The following is an 18,058-nucleotide window of genomic DNA, read 5'->3' as shown; positions in this document are numbered from 1 at the left end:
CAGGGGTGTCCAACCTGCAGCCCTCCAGCTGCTGCAGGACTACACCCCCCATACTCCTCAGCCAGCCCCTTAGCTGAAAAAGCATTTTGGGAGATGTAGTCCTGCAGCAGCTCAAGGGCCACAGGTTGCACATCCCTGCTTTAGGGTGTACTATTATGTCCTATAGGTCATTTAGCACATGATCCTTAGGATGTGATGTCCTAAGGATGGTAAATGGCGAAAACAAAATATTACAGCACAGAAATTATAAATGGTATAACCATGTACAGCATGAATTATAAAAAGACATTTGCCAGTATAGTTAGACATAGCAAATATGGAGAACGTATTTACAGGAATATATCATGAATATCCTTTTTATGGAAGTTCAACGCCTCTTCTGGTTTCCAATGTCTGGTCTCGCTTGTTCTTTCTGTTCTTCTCATGTTGTCTGCGCCTGTCTTCCCTGTTGGAGGAACAGAAAGATAACAGACTACCTGTACTACCAGTAATGCATCCACAGAAGCACTGGTCACAACTTTTACTTACCTGGTGTGAAGATGGGGTTGCTTGAAAGTATTTTTAAGAAGAGATACTTTTGTGTTTATTGTAGACTGCTTTTCCTTAGAATCTCTCCAAGGTTTAAGTTTGCCTAGAAACATGAAGAAAAAAAACCCCATACAAAATGGATGTTTTCAAATATGCATATATCTACTTAAGAGGGGATAGCACAAAAAGAAACAGACACCTTGTGTTCAGGCCCACTTAACATACATACACTAACTGTAAATATTCTAGTTTTAATATAAATTGTGTGTGTGTGTGTGTGTGTGTATGTATATATATATATATATATACATATATATATATATATATATATATACATACACATATATACATATATATATATATATATATATATATATATATATATATATATATACACATACACACATATACATATATATACACATACATACATATACATACGCAATTTATATTAAAACTAGAATATTTACAGTTAGGGATGCAACAGAATGAAAATTACCCCCCCCCCTCCTCTAGACAATTTGACTTGGAGAAAGAGAAGGTAAAGATGGTCTCCCATACCAAATCCATTGACATTAATTTGCCTTTCTTTGTACCTATAAGAGCCTCCACTATTTTTGGAAGGCTTTCCACGTTATTCTGCAATGTGTCTGTGGGAATTTGTGCCCGTTCAGCCAAAAGAGAATTTGTGAAGTTAGGTAAGGATATTGCATCCAAAGGCATTCCTATTGATCCAAAAATGGGGTTACGGTCAGGGCTCTTGTGAAACAGCCCCAGACCATTATCCCTCCCCAACAGGCGATTAAGTCCAGGTCGGACAAAGAGCATTAGGTGTATGCTTGAGGCTGATACAAGGTACATTGTCTCCAAAGATATGTTTATTTTACCCACGTTGCTAAGGGTTATGGGCTTCAGAGTGCTTTATTCAGATCCAGATCTCAGGATTGATTATGGCAACCGATTTGTATTGTGACGTGTCATGATTAACTCATAATGTAGTGGATGCATGGAAGGGTAACTCAGCAGAGGTGGTTAGTTTCTTTGTTTAAGCATTCAATGAGTTAATCTGAGGTTGATTTAAATGTGTTTCTTTGTGCATGCCCTCTGTATCTGTTCTGGCTTGATGTGTCATCTTCCAAAAGGACCCCTGTGGTGATTCATGGCCTAACAGATAAGGATCCTTAGTTATAGGAATTCCATTCCTATCTTAAGTGGAGGGGTTTCCATCACCTTTACCCCACCATAACTTATTGGCACATCAAAGATGGGACCCGATTCTTGGGGATGGTGTCATATAATCGGTCATGTGGTCAGAGGGGGGTTTTCTTGAAACAGAGTATGATTTAGGGACAATGCAGCGTCCGAAAAGCAGAACTCCATGATATACTCTGATCGGAACAACATCGTAAGAAACCATCTGGACTTAAGGAGTTCCCACAGGCCTACTTATTGGAGAAACTCGTGAGTGAGGGTCCTGTGTTTAAGTCCTGTTGCTTTTAAGAACTGTTTGCGGTTTTATTTTTCTTTTGTATGTCTTGTTTTTTTGTAATTCTGGCACTGTGTAATCTTTGAATTTTTTTGTTATTAAAATAGTCATAATCCAAGTCTGTCTTTGGGCTCTATATATATATATATATATATATATATATATGTTGGTTGCCCGGGGTGGGTTGATATATATATATAGAGATAAAGGTTCTAATTCGGATTTCTCACGAATCCGGTATCAAAATCGAGTGGTGGCAGACTACCTGGGGGGATACAGGCAGGATTTGGGGGTTAATTTGGTGTAACTTATGCCTTGTTAAAGGGGTCAAGTTAGTAAATCCAGAGGCCTGGTGCTATTAACCCCTTCATGCCCATGCCCTCCACACAGTCACGGTTTGGCAAGTAGTCCTGACCGTGACATGACGTATGGTCACTTTCAGATTAGCAGCGCTCTCCATGGATCTTTCTAGCAGAGGGCGAGTGGGACTTTCAGCCTGGACGTGTGCATCGACTATACTGTTCCCTTCCATTACTTGTTTTATTATCTCTCCTACACCAAAGCTTACAGTAGGCACTATGCATTCTGATAGTTTGCATTCTCCTGGCATCTGCCAAACCAGTGGTTTCTCAGATAAGTGCAGGAGTAGCACGCTTTTCAGATTGCTGATCGCTTCCCAAGCCGTTTAAGCAGGTCGCCATTTTTTTGGTGGGGAGGGTTTTCCTCCCCGGATCCACGGTCAGCCTCACTTGCGAGGCTTCCGTGGATGCTGCAAAGCCGCTGATCGCAGTGATGCAGCTGTTTAACAGCAGCACGTACATGTATGGGCTTTGTCGTCATTGCGTTGCACCGCAAGCCCGTGCACATACAGGCTGTCGTTAAGGGGTTAAACACCTTAACATGCGTTTAAAGTAAAGCACATGGGCATGCCACCTCTGTAGACAAACGCTTGGCAGTAGTAACTTTGCCATAAGAGAAACCTACAATGTAAATTATCCTCTGAGCGATAAGTGCACAACCCTTGCTATTATTGCAGCTTAATTCTTATAGAAAATGAAGTGTGAATGTGGTCAATGATGGTAATTAGAGTTCAATACCTAAATATGTTATAAAGAAAAGAAATAATAAAAATAAATAGATATACAATATGGAAAACCTCCCCATAACACGCACCTTTGTAGGGATGATAGGCAAGGGGCCGGGCAAGGCTTGCCTGAAGATCAAACTTTGCTTTTTTGCTTATGTTGGGGGTTTCAGCACTAAACTTCAAAGCAGTGATTGCTGTATGTAAATCAAAAGGAAAACGGTAAACGCAAGAAGCACAGGCATGTTTAATGTTATAGTTCTGTATACAAAGATGTTAAAAATGGCATTAATGAGATGGTTTAGTCGATGGAGGCAGTAAAGAAAAAGAAAAGATGCCCAATTTGCATGGGTACAGCAAACATAGAAAGAGAACCATGGTTTAATAAATGGTACATTTTTGCACCCACTAGCGCTAAACAAAATGATACATCTTCACTATTTTACAATAAACAGGATCAAAGCAAAATAAATATCTGGGAATTCAAATGGTTATAAGTGGATCACGTATTTTTTTTTTTTTTTTTATGTAGACGTTTCTACCCTAAAACTGTATACACTGGCGTAACTACAGGGGCTGCAGCGGCCCGTGCTCCAACCCCTTGTTCCTGTCTCCACGTATCGGTTCAAAATTGTTTAGAAAGCGCCCTTTCTAAAACTATTTTGAGCCTGCACAGGGAGACAGGAGCGTATCGGGGTCACGCTACTTCCAGTGAAACCAAGGCTGCTCACACAGTGCGTGCGCAAACAGCCAGAGAGAAAGCAGCAGAAGTGGTGAGATGTAGGATATATGTCCCACCTTTCACCACTCCTGCTGCTTTCTCTTCATCTGTATATGAGCATGGATGTATACGTTTGTGTGTGTGTGTGTATAAATGTGTTTATATATGTCAGAGAGTATGTTGAAATAGGGGTGGTGCAAGGGGCAAACAAGGCACAGACAAGTTGTTTGGGGCAATTATGGCGTGATTTTTGCGCCAGGACCCTGTGGTGTGCATGTATGTAGTCAGGGGCATAACTAGAAGCCAAAGGGTCCTGGTGTAAAAATCATGCCATCATTGCCCCCAAACAACTTGTCTGTGCTTTCTATTATATATATACACACACAAATAAAACATTCTTACGTACCTGGCTCCAATTTGACTGTAGCAGGAAGAGGGATGGCATTCCCAATGGATCGCAAGCTTCTTGTAGACACATTATCAGCAGTGGAAGACAGTTTTCTGACTGGTGATCCCTTATGTTCATTAGGTGTTGTTGCCTCAGAAAATCTAAGCGACACAAAGGCAGGTGAGTGAAATAATCTTTGGACTGCATTTTTCTGTAGAGGTGTGACCTTTAACGTCTCCTTTTACTGTACATCAGTAACATTTACAGGCTGACCTGTTGATTTAATATTGCTTTATTTTCCAAATTATGTTTTGCCAATGTAACGCAGGAAACAATACTGTTATGTAATGACAATTATACACGGGGCTTGCTTGGCTTCATATTTAAAATCTGGAACGGCTCAGCATAAGCATTTCTTGGGCGCAGAGTGGCATATCTGGGGGCAGAGTGGTATATCTATAAGTATGCAACTCTGCCCCCCCCAGATATGCTTTATCACCCTAATATGCCACTCTGCCCTCCAATATGCTTTATAGCCTCAGATATCCCACTCTGCCTTCTGATATGTTTTATGCCCCCGACTTCTGACTTGCCAACACATCCCCAGACTCTCTGGTGCCTGCAAGATGCATGTAGACAACCTCTGCTGCTTATCGGCACTTCCGCTGGGGCTTCTGTGCCGGTACTTCGACATAGAAGCCCTGGAAGTTGTTATCTGCGCGTATTGCACAGGCGTTCACCGGCTGCCAGCACGCGCTGAGACAACCTCCGCTTCTGCTGGCCGGTAGTTCCGCTGGCCATCCAAGATGGTGCACCGGAAGGTCGTGTCACACCGACGCTCCATCATAGAAGCCCTGGTGGAAGTGCCCGCAGCAGCAGGGGTTGTCTGCATCGTGCTTGCTCGCAGCGGGGCTAAATGAAAAAAAAAAAAAAAAAAAAAAATGTACATCCCAGCCGTCTTACGCATCGCTTCACTGAACCCCAATTATAGGCCACACCCCCACTTTAAAGACTTAAAGTGGGGGGAAGCCCGGCCTATACGGTATGTTGAGCACAATAAAAAAACTTGATAAAAAAAAAAAAATGGTTAAGATGTGCTAGGCTTTAAAATGTAGCTAAATTGGCTTTGCAGTCATTGTTACAAACTGGTTAATTTACCGATTGTTTATTTTTGAAGAAGAGACAGATGACTTGAATGTGTTGGCCATGCTGCTTTTGGGGAGCTCTGCAGAACATCCCACAGGTGCATGAGGAGTTGTAGTCCACTTTGCAGGGCTCAATAAAGATAACCTGCCTTTTATGGTTTCCTAGGAGAAACGGACAACACTTAAAGCATTGTTAAACTAGATGTTTTAATTATTAAAAAAATATATTACAAATGCATTATAAACTGGACTGGAATTTATTACAACACAGCCAACATCTTAAAATGCTAAATTAATGACATTCCACTTTTCAAGATATGGTTTATTTGTGTTTAATTCATGTTTTGGCATGCTTGTACAGTTAGACAAGATCTCTTTAGGAGGAGATGATTACAGGGAAGTCTTAGATAAAAAGGAAACTTGCTGTAGTTAAACCCCTGAGTATCTATGCTACATTAAAATATAATATTGAGTTAACAACCACAAGTTTAAATATTACATTTCAAATCTATTTAATGAAACTAGTGAAAATTGGCTATAAAAAAACAAACAAAAAAAAACAACATTTTAACTGGGCAGCACTCTGAATAACTTTTGTATCATCACGTTGTTGTCTTACCTTCAAGACCGGTGTCTTCTCCTTTACTGCGAGAAGGTGGGACTTTTTTTTCTGTATCTGTAAATAGTTAACAGCGAGACTTACTTGGACCACTTGTTTCCAGTTACTGGTTGGATCAAATAATGTTGGTGGTTCCAAAGGTCATTCACACAAGTTTCTAATTTCTAGGTTACTCAGGCATTTCAGGTCCAGCTCTAGAAATTATTAATGTACTAATTTTAATAAAATGTGGGGGAGATAGGGCATTTATGTTATAGGTTATAGTATAGTAGGTTTGGGAGGGGACGGACTTCAGTCCATCAAGTTCAACCTTCAACACATATCTACTTCAAAAGTACATTTCAATATCGTTTCCCTCTGTCAGTTTTAAGTAAAAAGTAATTTGTCCTGATAAAGGTGTCGAATTTTGCCAGTGTAGTTTTTAGTTAGTCTGACTCACTCTTCACACTGTTTCCAGGAGATTAAATGTAATCAGCCAGTAGAAGGTTCATATCTTGCTATGTTACAATTGCCAACTTCTGAATCTACATTAGACTGCTGATCTATGCATTAGGGGGCAAAAGGCATATCTGGGGGTATATTGGTCAGGACCGATGTGATCATCAGCCTACTCTTAATTGGTTCTGCAGTAGTTTCAACCGACAGCAGTTTACTCTCTCTCTTAGGAGCCACACTGACAATCTGAAGTAAGTAGAATTCGGGTGGAGTACAGGCCCCTTGATTGAACAGGTCCAGATTGTTCTCCAACTTCTTTGGAGGTTCTATGGACAGACAGATTAACTCTGGGTACCAAATCCTTTTGGGCCAGTCAGGGGGTAACAGGATATTCCAACATCTCTCTCCATCTTTGGGAGATCCCTGGTGTTGAGAGGTAAAGCAGGAAAGATGTAACCCAAATCGAAGTCCCAATTCTGAGAAAAGGCATCCAGCGTTAACAGGTAGGCTGCCGGTGAGAGGAAATAAAACAGAGGCAGTTTCCTGTTGGCTGCTGAAGCCATGAGATCGATCTGTGGAGTACCCCCGTCTTTCAGGATCTGCAGAAATGTCACAGCGGTCAAGTTCCATTCTCCTTGAAGAACAGATCTTCTGCTGACAAAATCTGCAGTAATGTTCTCCTTCTCATGAATGAACACTGCCGAAAGGTGGGAGAGGTGGGAGAGATGGAACCTGGCCCACTTCCCGATCTTCAGAAGACGAGCGCCCAATTGAATACTCCTTGTGCCTCCTTGCTTGTTCAGATTGTCTGAATTCTAACTGCCTTTCCTCGCAAACCTGGATTGCCAAGAAAGGAACGCTTTCCAAACTGCTAGAAGTTTGATATGAAGATGATGCTCCTGGTTTGACCAAAAACCTTGTCTGAATTCTTATTCCAACGTGGCCCCCCAACAGCATAAACTGGTGACTGTAGACACAACTGTCCAAATAGGCTAGGACCAAACCAGTCCCGAACTCAGTCTTCTCACTTGAAGCCACCATCTGAGGGAAAGGAGAACGCTGGCTGGAATGGCAACCTCCCTTGAGAGAGCTGGAATGGATCGATCTCATGTCCCCACGATGAAACACTGTAGCTGACGGATATCAAGAAAGGCCCATGCCAGGGCAGGCCCTGTAGACGCAAGAGCAGCCTCAGACTGGAGAGTCGTATAGATAGAATCAAGCTGGTAATATTCTGAATCATGTCTACCAGCAGGAAGATCTTTTGACATGAAGTATTCAGGATAAACCACAGGAAGGGAATTGTGACACTGGACTGGAAAAGCCTTAGGCTTCTTACAAGAGCCTTGGGGAAAAAAAAAAAAAACGAAAAAAAAAAAAAACGACTCTTCGGAAGAGGGGGAGCTCTCTGGAGATCCGGGAGACCGGAGCCCAGACAGAGGATCAATACAGGATGTCTTAGGCTGGGGCAAAGAATCCAAAACAGATGCTGAAAAGTGGACTGGAGCTCATTGAAATCAGAAATGGACTCCTCTTTGGCTTTAAAGCAGGATGAGCAAAATGTCCTAGAGGCGTCAGACACAGTAGCCTCGCAAATTTTACCCTTTTTTAACCTTAACCCTCCTCCAACAAAGCGATCCTCCCTGGGATCAGACCAGAGAGAGGGAAAGCAAAACGTTTACCTACTACCGGAAAAAAGAGCTCAAGACAAAAAAAAAAAAACAGAAATGGGGATGACTGCACCTACCCAGAATAGGGCAGGAAAGAACTGTGGGTAACCGGGAGGTTTTGGGGGTTTTATTCTTTCCTGCCCTATTCCGATAACTGAGCCATCTCCTGCGCTACCGGGAGTGACAGGTGAAATATAATTACAGTACAAGACCTTCAAGAGGGAAGAGTGCAGGAAGCCAGTGCCCTTTACAATGCAGCTTCCAGCATTCTTCACAGGCCCTGTCCTGAGAGAGACCTGTAGCTATAACAATAAGAGCCTTTTTTTAAAACCCTATCATGCTCTCGGCCCACTGTCCCACGCAGCACAAGAGATCCTTTGGCAGCTTCTCTTCTTGTGTACTACAGTGGCCGGCTGATTGGGGTTTAAATTTTACAGCAGGGAAAAAAATAGGGGCACACTAGATGGGCCTAACGGTTCTAATCTGCCATTAAACTTTGTGTGTGTTCTTTGTATAAACACCAAGATTCTATTTAAAGTTCTGATGTGTAGGAAATAAAGATAGTATTTTGGTGCTAATTTACTTATCTTTTTACCCTTACATTACAACCCCAGTCTTCAGTAATCTCTTGCAAATGTTTTTTTTTCCCTTTTAAATGTATTTAGTGTCACTCTTTCCTTCTCCATGTCATCTCTTCATTCTCTCACTATTCCCATTATCCTTTTTAACATTTCCTACAATGCATAGCTCTGCTTTCCTCAAATTGTATAAAAAAAATTATGGCTCAATGAGACCCTCTTCACAAGAACAGGACCAGGGTTCTTCTGGATTATGTCCTTACATAAATGATTCAACTGATTCAAAGTTGCAAGAAGGATCGGATGTAGCGGGTAATTCACAGCTGCACAAGGCTAATAAGAGGAATTAGCTGCATGCAACATGACAAAGTCATGGTAATTTTCTCAACAAAAAGGTAGAGAGAGGAATTACTCTGATAATATGTTAAGCAAAAAGTATACTATTAAAACCATTATTAAGGCGTGAAGTGCTCAGCCACAATTTAGTGAAAGCGCCCATTTGAGCATAACGCAATTAGGCAGTATTCAATGGGTTACCAACAACTACAATAACTGCAAGTTTTTTTGTAATTGGTTTTGTAGTCATGGTGTATAAACAAATGGTTTGGGGGGGGGTTGCATATAAGAGTGAAATTTTACAATGAGGTTTTAGTAAGGCTATAGAGATTTGTTGAGGATGCCAGCTTAAGTAAAATATCATAAACCCTTCTCACCACCGGATAGGGAGGGTTTAAAATCCATACATAGAACCGTGATTAACAAGGAACAATTTTTTGTGCAGGAATCATAGCAACCAATCAAATGATCCTACACATTTCTTTACTGCTACTACCTTTCTAATAGAATGTTTTTTAAATTTAATTAAAAAAAAAATTACATCAGGCGTATAAAGTTTGTCTGCAATAATTCTCTGATTTACCTTAACTTTGTGAATTGAGGTGCCAACTGCTTCCAGGCGCTTCTGCTTCCTTTCCATGTACTTATCTATGGATTCCATTCTCTTAAAATGGGCTTCATGTAGTTTTTTAAAATCTTAAAGAGACATATATATATATAGTAACTAAAATTACAACAATGCAACACAACATTTAAGCATGCATATATATATTTATTGACATACTTGGTGTGGATTGTTTTGAACTGGATTTAGTAAGACGAGCAGTGTATATAGGGGTCTTTCCGTCAGCTGTCACATCAGGACTGCATCTACGATCTGTAAAACATAAGATACAGTAGTAGGTTTTCTTATTACTGAACTCAAATCAGCAATTTTGTTCCCTGTGCCAGCCCCTTATTACAGGAGTAGATTTCTCCAAAAATTTAAAAGAATAGATTTAACGTTAAAAAAAAAAAATTGAAACAGAGCAGACATAAAACCGCATTGTACAAGACTGAGTTTCCCTCCAAATTATAAAAAAACTAAACCGAAAACAAGAACCTTCTAGCAGTATTAATCTTGTCCATCCAAGTGTGCAGTTGCCTTGTAGAATCTAAGATTGCTTGTAAGCTATTCTGTGGTAAAGCACAAAATAAAATCACTACTATAGAGAGAATCTTAGATTCTACAAGGCAACTGCACAAGTGGAATAGATAAGATTTTAACACTACTAGAGCCAGGATGTTAAACAGTACTGCTGTTGCAGCATGCGATACTTCTGACTCTGAGCAACAGATAAGTGTATCCAGTGCTTGCATGGATAAGGTTTCTATTTTGCACTGTTGTAAGGCGTAGACCAATTTGCTATCTCACCATTTGTAAAGTAAGCCTTCTTAATTCTATCCTGTGTTCCTGTTAATTTGTAATGCATACTACAGATTTATTATTGCTGGTACCACCTGTAAACTATTTTTTCATATTTAATAAAAACTATGATTGAGAAAAATATTTTTTTTTGTTTTTATCTCCTTTTACTTGCCAACCTGCCCCCAATTATGTACACCTGCCCCCCAGATATGCCTTATACTCCCTTATATGCCACTCTCCCCCCAGAAATGCCTTATACCCCCCTATATGACACTCTGCCTCCCTGATATTCTTTTTAACCCCTATACTCTGCCTCCAGAAAGCCAAATGCCATTCTTACTCTCCCCCCGACTTAATAATAATAATATTCAGGAAAAGTTAGTCATTTGTAAACTCATGTTGACAAAAATCTAACTTACTTAATTGGATTCTATAAAGGAGGTGAAAAAAATTAACCGTATTTGCTTGATTATAAGACGAACAAATGCTCTGAAAAATAACCATTGTATTCAAGGTCATTTTCTATTCAGACCTCAAATAGGAGGTCTGACTACAAAACTAAGAAACGGATTTGCTCTCAGGCAGCCGGTGGGTGTCTGCAACCTCTACTTCTGCCAGGGCTTATATAACGGAGCATCGGCATCACATGACCTTCCAGGGCTCATTCATAGAAGCCCCAGCGGAAGCGCTGGCAGCAGCTCAGCTCAGACCTCCACTGGCTGCCCCACTAGACAACATGGAATCTGGAGCATGGGGAGAAGTCTAAAAAGCACAGGTAAGTGGGGGAGGGTAAGCGTGGCATATGGGGGGGGCTTTAAAAGGGTTTCTGGAGGCAGAGTAGCATATTGGGGATTAAAAGGAATATCAGGGAGGCAGAGTGGCATATAGGGGTTAAAATGAATGTCAGTTTTTCTCTCTCTATGGATATACTTTGCCCTCTGTTATTCCTTTTAGTCCCCGCTTCATGCTATAGTTGTTCGAAAGCCTTACCTGCAAACCCTACTCTGCTCCTATACACGGCATTGGTTCCCTTTCTTTGGCCCCTTTTCTACCTACCTAACGGGGTGTTTTCTGGGTCTAGGCATATGGTGATCCTGAAAAGGAGACCAAGGACTAATGGTTCTTTCCCTGCCATCAACTTCTATGTTAACATTTATCACATGACTGTGTACAACCTCCAGGTTTTTGTTTATTGGACTAAAGTGAAATAGTGGTTCTTCTTAAATTCTATTGTACATTGCAGTACAACACTGCTTGTAATGAGCAAAGAAACTGGTTTCCTGACGGCGATGTGCTATGTTTAAGAGTTAAGCTAAAGCCGTCAGTTTTATCAATTGTTTCCTTGATGATTCTACATACTTTGTGTCCAGTGTTTGTCAGTCTTCTGTGGAGTTTCTAAAAGAGTTTGTTCATTTGTTTCATCCACCTTGACTGGTTTCTTTTGCTTGATTTCAGAGTTGGATCTGTCCAAGTTTCTCATGTCCATTTTATCACTGTTTTCCTCCTTTAATATACGAGGGTGAGAGAAAGAGGGAGAGAGATTTTAATGTACATTACTGTATAGTGTTTAGCACAAAGATTGTTAGCAATCACACTCCTATCATGCCCTATCAAGTCATATTGTTGACTTTTTTTGTCCAATTGTTAAAAGTAGGTAACACACCAAAATTGGACAAAAAAAATACAACATTAATTCATATGATCGTTGACAGCAATCACACTCCTATCATGCCCAGCCAACCAGTACATGCCTGAGACATTATTACATTTTTGTACAATTTTGGTGTGTAACTTTTATTAAAAGCGTGGGTTTTTTTTTTAAAATTTTTAAAAGGTGGGCGGGTCAATTTTGGTTTCGGCTAAGCGAACCCTAAATTGTCGGTTTTGGTCCAGAATTATCATTTTGGTGCATCCCTAGAATAAATAGAACTTTCATTTTTACTTAAGAATCCTGAATTTGTAGTCACAAAACTTTCTAGGCCCAGAAACCAGTGAGAGGAAAAGTAAAGGTTTTGCGTCATTTACTTTATTTTAATCTGCATATTTTATAAAAGGCCATATTTTCTCACAGTGAAAAATGAGTGCGGCCCTCGCACGAATACAATTCTGATGTAGTGGCCCACTGCAGGAAAAACTTGGACACCCCTGTACTATATTATAGCATAGTACTACTATAGCATATGCTGACTAACTGCATAATGGATACCAAAAATTTTAAAATACATGTATTCCTGTTTATTAGGTAAAACACGGTTTTACTATTCCACTAATGTATATTTTTCCTTTAAGGGTTTACATTCGTAAACAAGGAAAGCCTGCGATTCAATGTCACACAATTGGATCTGTGAATGCCTGGAGCTATATACTCAATGGAAATAACATTAATATTTTAGAGCTTCTTGATCCAAGGAGAAATGCCTTTTGTAGTCAAGAAGGAATTTTTTCCCCTAATGGCAGAATTCTAAGTAGCTTAATTATGGGGGTTTTTTTTGTTTGTTTGTTTGTTTGTTTTTTTACTTCTTTGGGTTAAGAATAGGAAGGTTTGGTAGACTGGTTGAACTTGATGGACTTGGTAAATAAGGTTGGGAAAAAAAAAAAAAAAAAAAAAAAACCTATGTAACTATGAATGTGGAAGCCAACTCAAGACGGCTGGCACAAGTGACCATCAAGTGCGGCATTTACCAAGGTGATCCACTATTCCCGCTGCTGTTCTGCATAGGCTTGAACCCCTAAGTTAGCTAATCACAAGGACTAGAAACTGGTTCAAGTAAAAGAGTGGAACGACCATCAGCCAAATCCCCTACATGAATGATATCAAGCTGTATGCCAAAAGCGAGAAAAGTAAAACAATGGCGGTCACTCCCTGGCTGCAGATCCTGGCTGTCTGCCAGAAATAATCCCCTCAGCAAGTGATGAGATGCTATACTGCTGGGGTAGCCACATAAGTATTTACAAAGTCAGGGCCCATAGTCAATAGGGAGGATGCTGGCAGTCAGTGGCCCCAGTGATGGAGGGTTCCATCACAGTACTTAAGACCGATGTATGGAGGTTTCCACCCAGAGACTGTACACCAGCCAGTAAGAAAGCGGATGGGGTCTGGTAAGTGTCAAAGCAACTGTCCTGGATGAAACCAAGAGAAACTGGGAGTAGATCAGTAAGGTGGCACTCAAAGATAAACTGTTGAGAGAATGCATGAACCAGCAACAGATATGCATGGAAGATCGATGGTAAACCAAGACTCTGCATGGATCCAATCGACAAACAGCAGAGGTGCTAAGCACCAAGCACCAGATCCATAGAGGCAGACATCTACATCACCAGGCAGGACCCAAGGTGCAGGCTATGTAGAGAGGCTTCTGAGACAATCCAACACATAGGGCGGAGTGTAAGATGCTTGCAGCAACAGCGTACACTGAACGGCACAACCAAGTAGAATCTGCACAACCCCTCCCATGTCCAAATTGGAGATTCAGCAGAAGGTTGTGGAGAATAGCAGGGCTAAGGTTGTGGAGAATAGCACGGCTAAGATCGTGTGGAACTTCCAGATCCAGGCAGACAAGCAGGTACTGGTCAATCAACCAGACATTGTGGTGGTAGGCATGGCGCAGAAGACAGCAATTGTGATAGATGTAGCTGTGCCAAGTGACAGCAACATTAGGAAAAGTAAGTATGAAAAGCTGGAGAAAATGTGGAGAGTGAAGGCCAAAGTGGTCCCAGTTGTCATAGGAGCACTCAGGTTTGTGACTCCTAAGGCAGGAGAGTGGCTCCAACAGATTCCAGCAACCACTCAGTCCAGAAGAGTTCATTTCTAAGAACAGCTAAGATACTGCACAGACCCCTCAAACTCACAGCCCTCTAGACCTGAGGTTGAGGAAGACATATCTACACACACGGTGTGTACTAATTGGTCATTATTATTCTAGCAACAACACTGGAATCTAAATGTGAATGCCTTATGCTTTTTGGTTGTGAGTATTTTTTTTTACATTTTGTTTTATGGGTTAATTTGTATTATCTGTTATCATTTGTATATCTCAACTCTGAAGCATCATGGGCCCTGTGATGTCCTTGAATTGTTCTACCTTTTTATTATTTTTTATTTTTTTTATAAAAGGGGAAAAAACACTTGCATAGTACTTGAACATGAATTCTTTGTTGGCGAGGACGTCTGGGACATTGGACTGCCCTGCCATATATGGAAAACACATCCACATCAGCAAGAGTGGGACCAGTAAGAGTTACAAGGAAAATCAAGCATTTAGTCAGCCTAACCTGTGGCCAACTAAACTACATGCTTGTAACAGCACATTACCAGAAACCAATACATTGGTGAAAGATGCACATTATATTGAAAGCAGGGAATCAAGCACAACACTGAAAGTAATTGTCCTCAAATATAGAGGCTCACTTTACAACAAGGGATCATATTGTCTTTACCAGTTGATAAGACCCTTTAGTGATTGTAAGGACTTATTTGTGTTTTTACCAATCTTATGTTAACGGTTAGCAAATAAATGGACAAAAGCACTTCACTGCACATAGGACAAAAAGGAAAATATTGCAGTTAGGTTAATCTCTTGCTGCGTTAATGGGTAAGAAGCAAGAGGGAAGCCGTATCAATGTTTTTGTAATTCAAGTCTGCAAACCTGAAGCCTTTGATGGATAAGCTATGATTTCTCCTAGGATACCAGCATCTTTTTTTTTTCCCCTCAAACTGCATAGGGAAAAAAAGCGACACTTCGCAAAAAAGCTAGACCACAAGGTATCATCTAAAAGGCAAAGCAAAAAAAAATCTCAGAACAGTACCTTAACTTGTTCTGTATCACTCTCTTTGACAGCAACTGTAATATTGTTGGACAGTGTGGGACTTGCAGAACTTATCTCTTCATTTAATTTGCTTCTATTGAATCCTTTAGTTTCAATAACAGAATGGCTGCCTTCAGTACCCTGTAGTGAGAAAAAATGTTACATTAAATCTCCACTTTAATTTATACCCCTTGGAGCAGCCATTTTAACATCATTTCACAAGATTTGAATGGCTATTCTTTCCCATAGTGTACTAGCCTGTACTGCTTTGATCTAGTCTACTTTGGAGGGATTGGAAATAAAGATACGCGTTTGATTTTTAGCAGTTTCTCCAGACTTTTAGGGTCAATAACCATAAACTGAAGTCAAGCGTGCTTCTTACTGGTTTCCTTAAGCCCTGGTTACTGTAAAATAGCCTTTACGTCAAGCATGTTAGTTTTATTGTGCTCCTGGAGCAACAAAACTGCTACATTTCCTAAAATGTTGTGCTTCCTGTAGCAAATGATCTTTTACACAAGTTTTAAAATAGAAAGTGTTTACAATTTACCATTTTTACATTCTCAGTCTTATTCAGTGGATGAAAGTGTGCTTTTAAACTTCTCAGCAATTTATCAGCCTGCAGACATGGGAACAAGAAAAGGCAGCTTTATTAATCAAATGTTAGGGTTTACAATTTCTCCATAATAATATGGCTATCATGTCATGAAAACTCAATTTCTCTAAAATAAACCGTTTCCTTTTTTAGTCTTACTAACAGAATGCAACATTCTGCTAGCTTTAGTAGAAACACTTCTGTTTTCCCAGGACTTCAACTAAAGATGCCCAGAGCATTGTAACCCACTTACAAACCTTTCCATTGTATCTGGAAAACCAAAAACCCTTAGTATTACTGTACTTCCTTATATTGAATTAGTTAAAGCGTGTTAGCGGTGGACAAATAAAAAAGGAAGAAGTAGCGTTAAAATTATACAGGGAAGGGATTAACTTGAAAACTTGCACCATGGCATTATGTTATAACCACACTGATGATCACTGGAGCCCAAACAGGACAAAAAAAAAAAACAAAAAAAAAAACAGCACTACAAGTACAAAAAAAAAATAAAAAAAAAATCATAAACTACCACCAAAGCCATTGAAGGCAGTTATAGTAATATGACAAGAATATGGGTATAATCATTTTTTTTTACATGGGGATTATGGGTGGAATATTATAGTTACACATCTTAAGTAACACATTTGACCCGTTTCTGATAAGAATATGGGTATAGTATTTTTGTGCATGGGTATTATGGTTGGAATATTAGTTACACATGCCTAGTAATGTATTAAACTATTTTAGGTATGGTTATATTTTTTCATAGAGATTATGGATGGAATGATATGATCGCACGTGCCATGTAACATATTTGATCTATTTCTGTTAAGAAAATGGGTATAAATGTTTTTCTACATATTTTTATCAGAAACAGGTCAAATGTGTTCATTGGCATGCGTAACCATGATATTCCTCCCGTAATCCCCATGTTTAAAAATTATATTCCAAGATGATGATAAGCAAAACAGGTAAAATGTGGTGTTAGAACATACATGTACCATATTAAATCAATAATCCAGCCCAACAAATGTTTTGAATAATTTTTCTATTATTTCCATAGAATTTACTATGATTCCGTTATAAAACTGTATATATTTCTGCAGAGGAATAGTTACATTTTTGCAGCTTCTTTTTGCAACTTGGTCGCTGCAACTTAGCATCAAGAACTACAAAAAAGATTATCCTTTGATTTACCATGAGTTAAAAAAAAAGTGTACTGACACCTAGTGATAGTGATGAGCATTGCAGCCAATCATCCCAATACGCTGTTTAGTACGTCCCCGAGGCAGTCCTCGGGAACCGCCATTAACCCTACGGGTGCTGGAAGTCTCCCATAATTACGGATGCCTTCCATGATGGTGGGATGAATCCGGTGATGTATTCATGAAAAGTGATTTTCTATGTTAGTATACTTTTTTTTTTTAATTAGCACTATTTGTTATACACATTTCAATCATTCCCCCTGATCAAAATAAAGTTTCTGAAAACCCCCCCAGCCGTGAATGGGTTAACGTGGCTAGCCCAGAATACTAAGATTTTGTTTCCATATACACAAAGAAGCGATGTCACTGATTCTCCATTCTGGCACATATGATAGCATTAGCAATAAGTAGTATCTAACATATGACGCAAAATTATAGCACTATTTAACGAATCGGCAAAACGTTATTATAGCAATCACAGACACAACAGTCAATTACTAACTTGGAGAGTGGATTAAGGCTTTGCTACAGTGGTGTGTTGGGTTTCCCACAAATATAGTTTCTCACCTTTAGGTTAGCTTTGAACCCCGCTGTTTTAGCCAGTTTTTGAAGCTGCCAGTATTGCATAGCATCCAACTGCTGTAAAGATGGTACCTCCATTCTCAACACGCGTTTTAATTCTGCGTGGACCACTCCGCATGTGCCAAATAAGAAATATTTATTTGACGTTTAAAAAAACACGCGCTCAAATCGGTTCTTATTCAAATATAAAACTGTCTCCAGCCGTTGGTTGTTGTGGGAGTGCTCGTCTCCAGCAGCCAATCAGCTACAACTCAGCGGCAAGCTTCTTTTTTTTCCCCTCAATTCAGTGGCTAACAAGCCTATCAACGTTACCGTTTCCTCGGTTGACAACAAATAGTCCATTCCATTCGTAGCTTATTTTTTCCTTAACCAATCAGACAGCGCCTTAGTGTTTAATAGGTAGTAGGCGATTGTAAGAATTGCGCTACTGGTTCGCTGGGTGCGTGAAGAAGAGTTATTCAGACGTCGTTCCCTC

General features: G+C 39.9%; 1 protein-coding gene across 1 annotated transcript; it reads right to left on the bottom strand.

The window, feature by feature from the left end:
- Positions 1-309: 309 nt before the first annotated feature.
- Positions 310-17,748, bottom strand: NUSAP1 (nucleolar and spindle associated protein 1). The gene is made up of 12 exons (XM_053474513.1): positions 17,569-17,748; positions 15,752-15,820; positions 15,205-15,345; positions 11,758-11,902; positions 9,775-9,867; positions 9,574-9,686; positions 5,972-6,028; positions 5,366-5,514; positions 4,226-4,368; positions 3,188-3,295; positions 529-631; positions 310-445 (listed from the first exon to the last, which is right to left on the bottom strand). Exons 1-12 carry the CDS (start codon positions 17,659-17,661, stop codon positions 358-360), a joined length of 1,302 nt encoding a protein of 433 aa, XP_053330488.1. The 5' UTR covers positions 17,662-17,748; the 3' UTR covers positions 310-357.
- Between the last annotated feature and the right edge of the window lie 310 nt (positions 17,749-18,058).

The sequence above is a fragment of the Spea bombifrons genome, chromosome 9, assembly GCF_027358695.1.
Source record: "Spea bombifrons isolate aSpeBom1 chromosome 9, aSpeBom1.2.pri, whole genome shotgun sequence".
Classification (NCBI taxonomy): Eukaryota; Metazoa; Chordata; class Amphibia; order Anura; family Pelobatidae; genus Spea; species Spea bombifrons.
Note: the sequence above shows the minus strand (reverse complement) of the source record. Positions and strands in the feature narration are given on the sequence as shown.

What these genes read in the sequence shown, in the direction of transcription:
- NUSAP1 (XM_053474513.1), bottom strand. Translation starts at nt 17,661, where the DNA reads ATGGAGGTACCATCTTTACAGCAGTTGGATGCTATGCAATACTGGCAG. An exon ending in CCTCAATTCACAAAGTTAAG is followed by an intron (nt 6,029 to 9,573) that starts GTAAATCAGAGA and finishes AACTATTTACAG; the next exon opens with ATACAGAAAAAAAAGTCCCA. An exon ending in TACAGTCAAATTGGAGCCAG is followed by an intron (nt 3,296 to 4,225) that starts GTACGTAAGAAT and finishes ATTTACATACAG; the next exon opens with CAATCACTGCTTTGAAGTTT.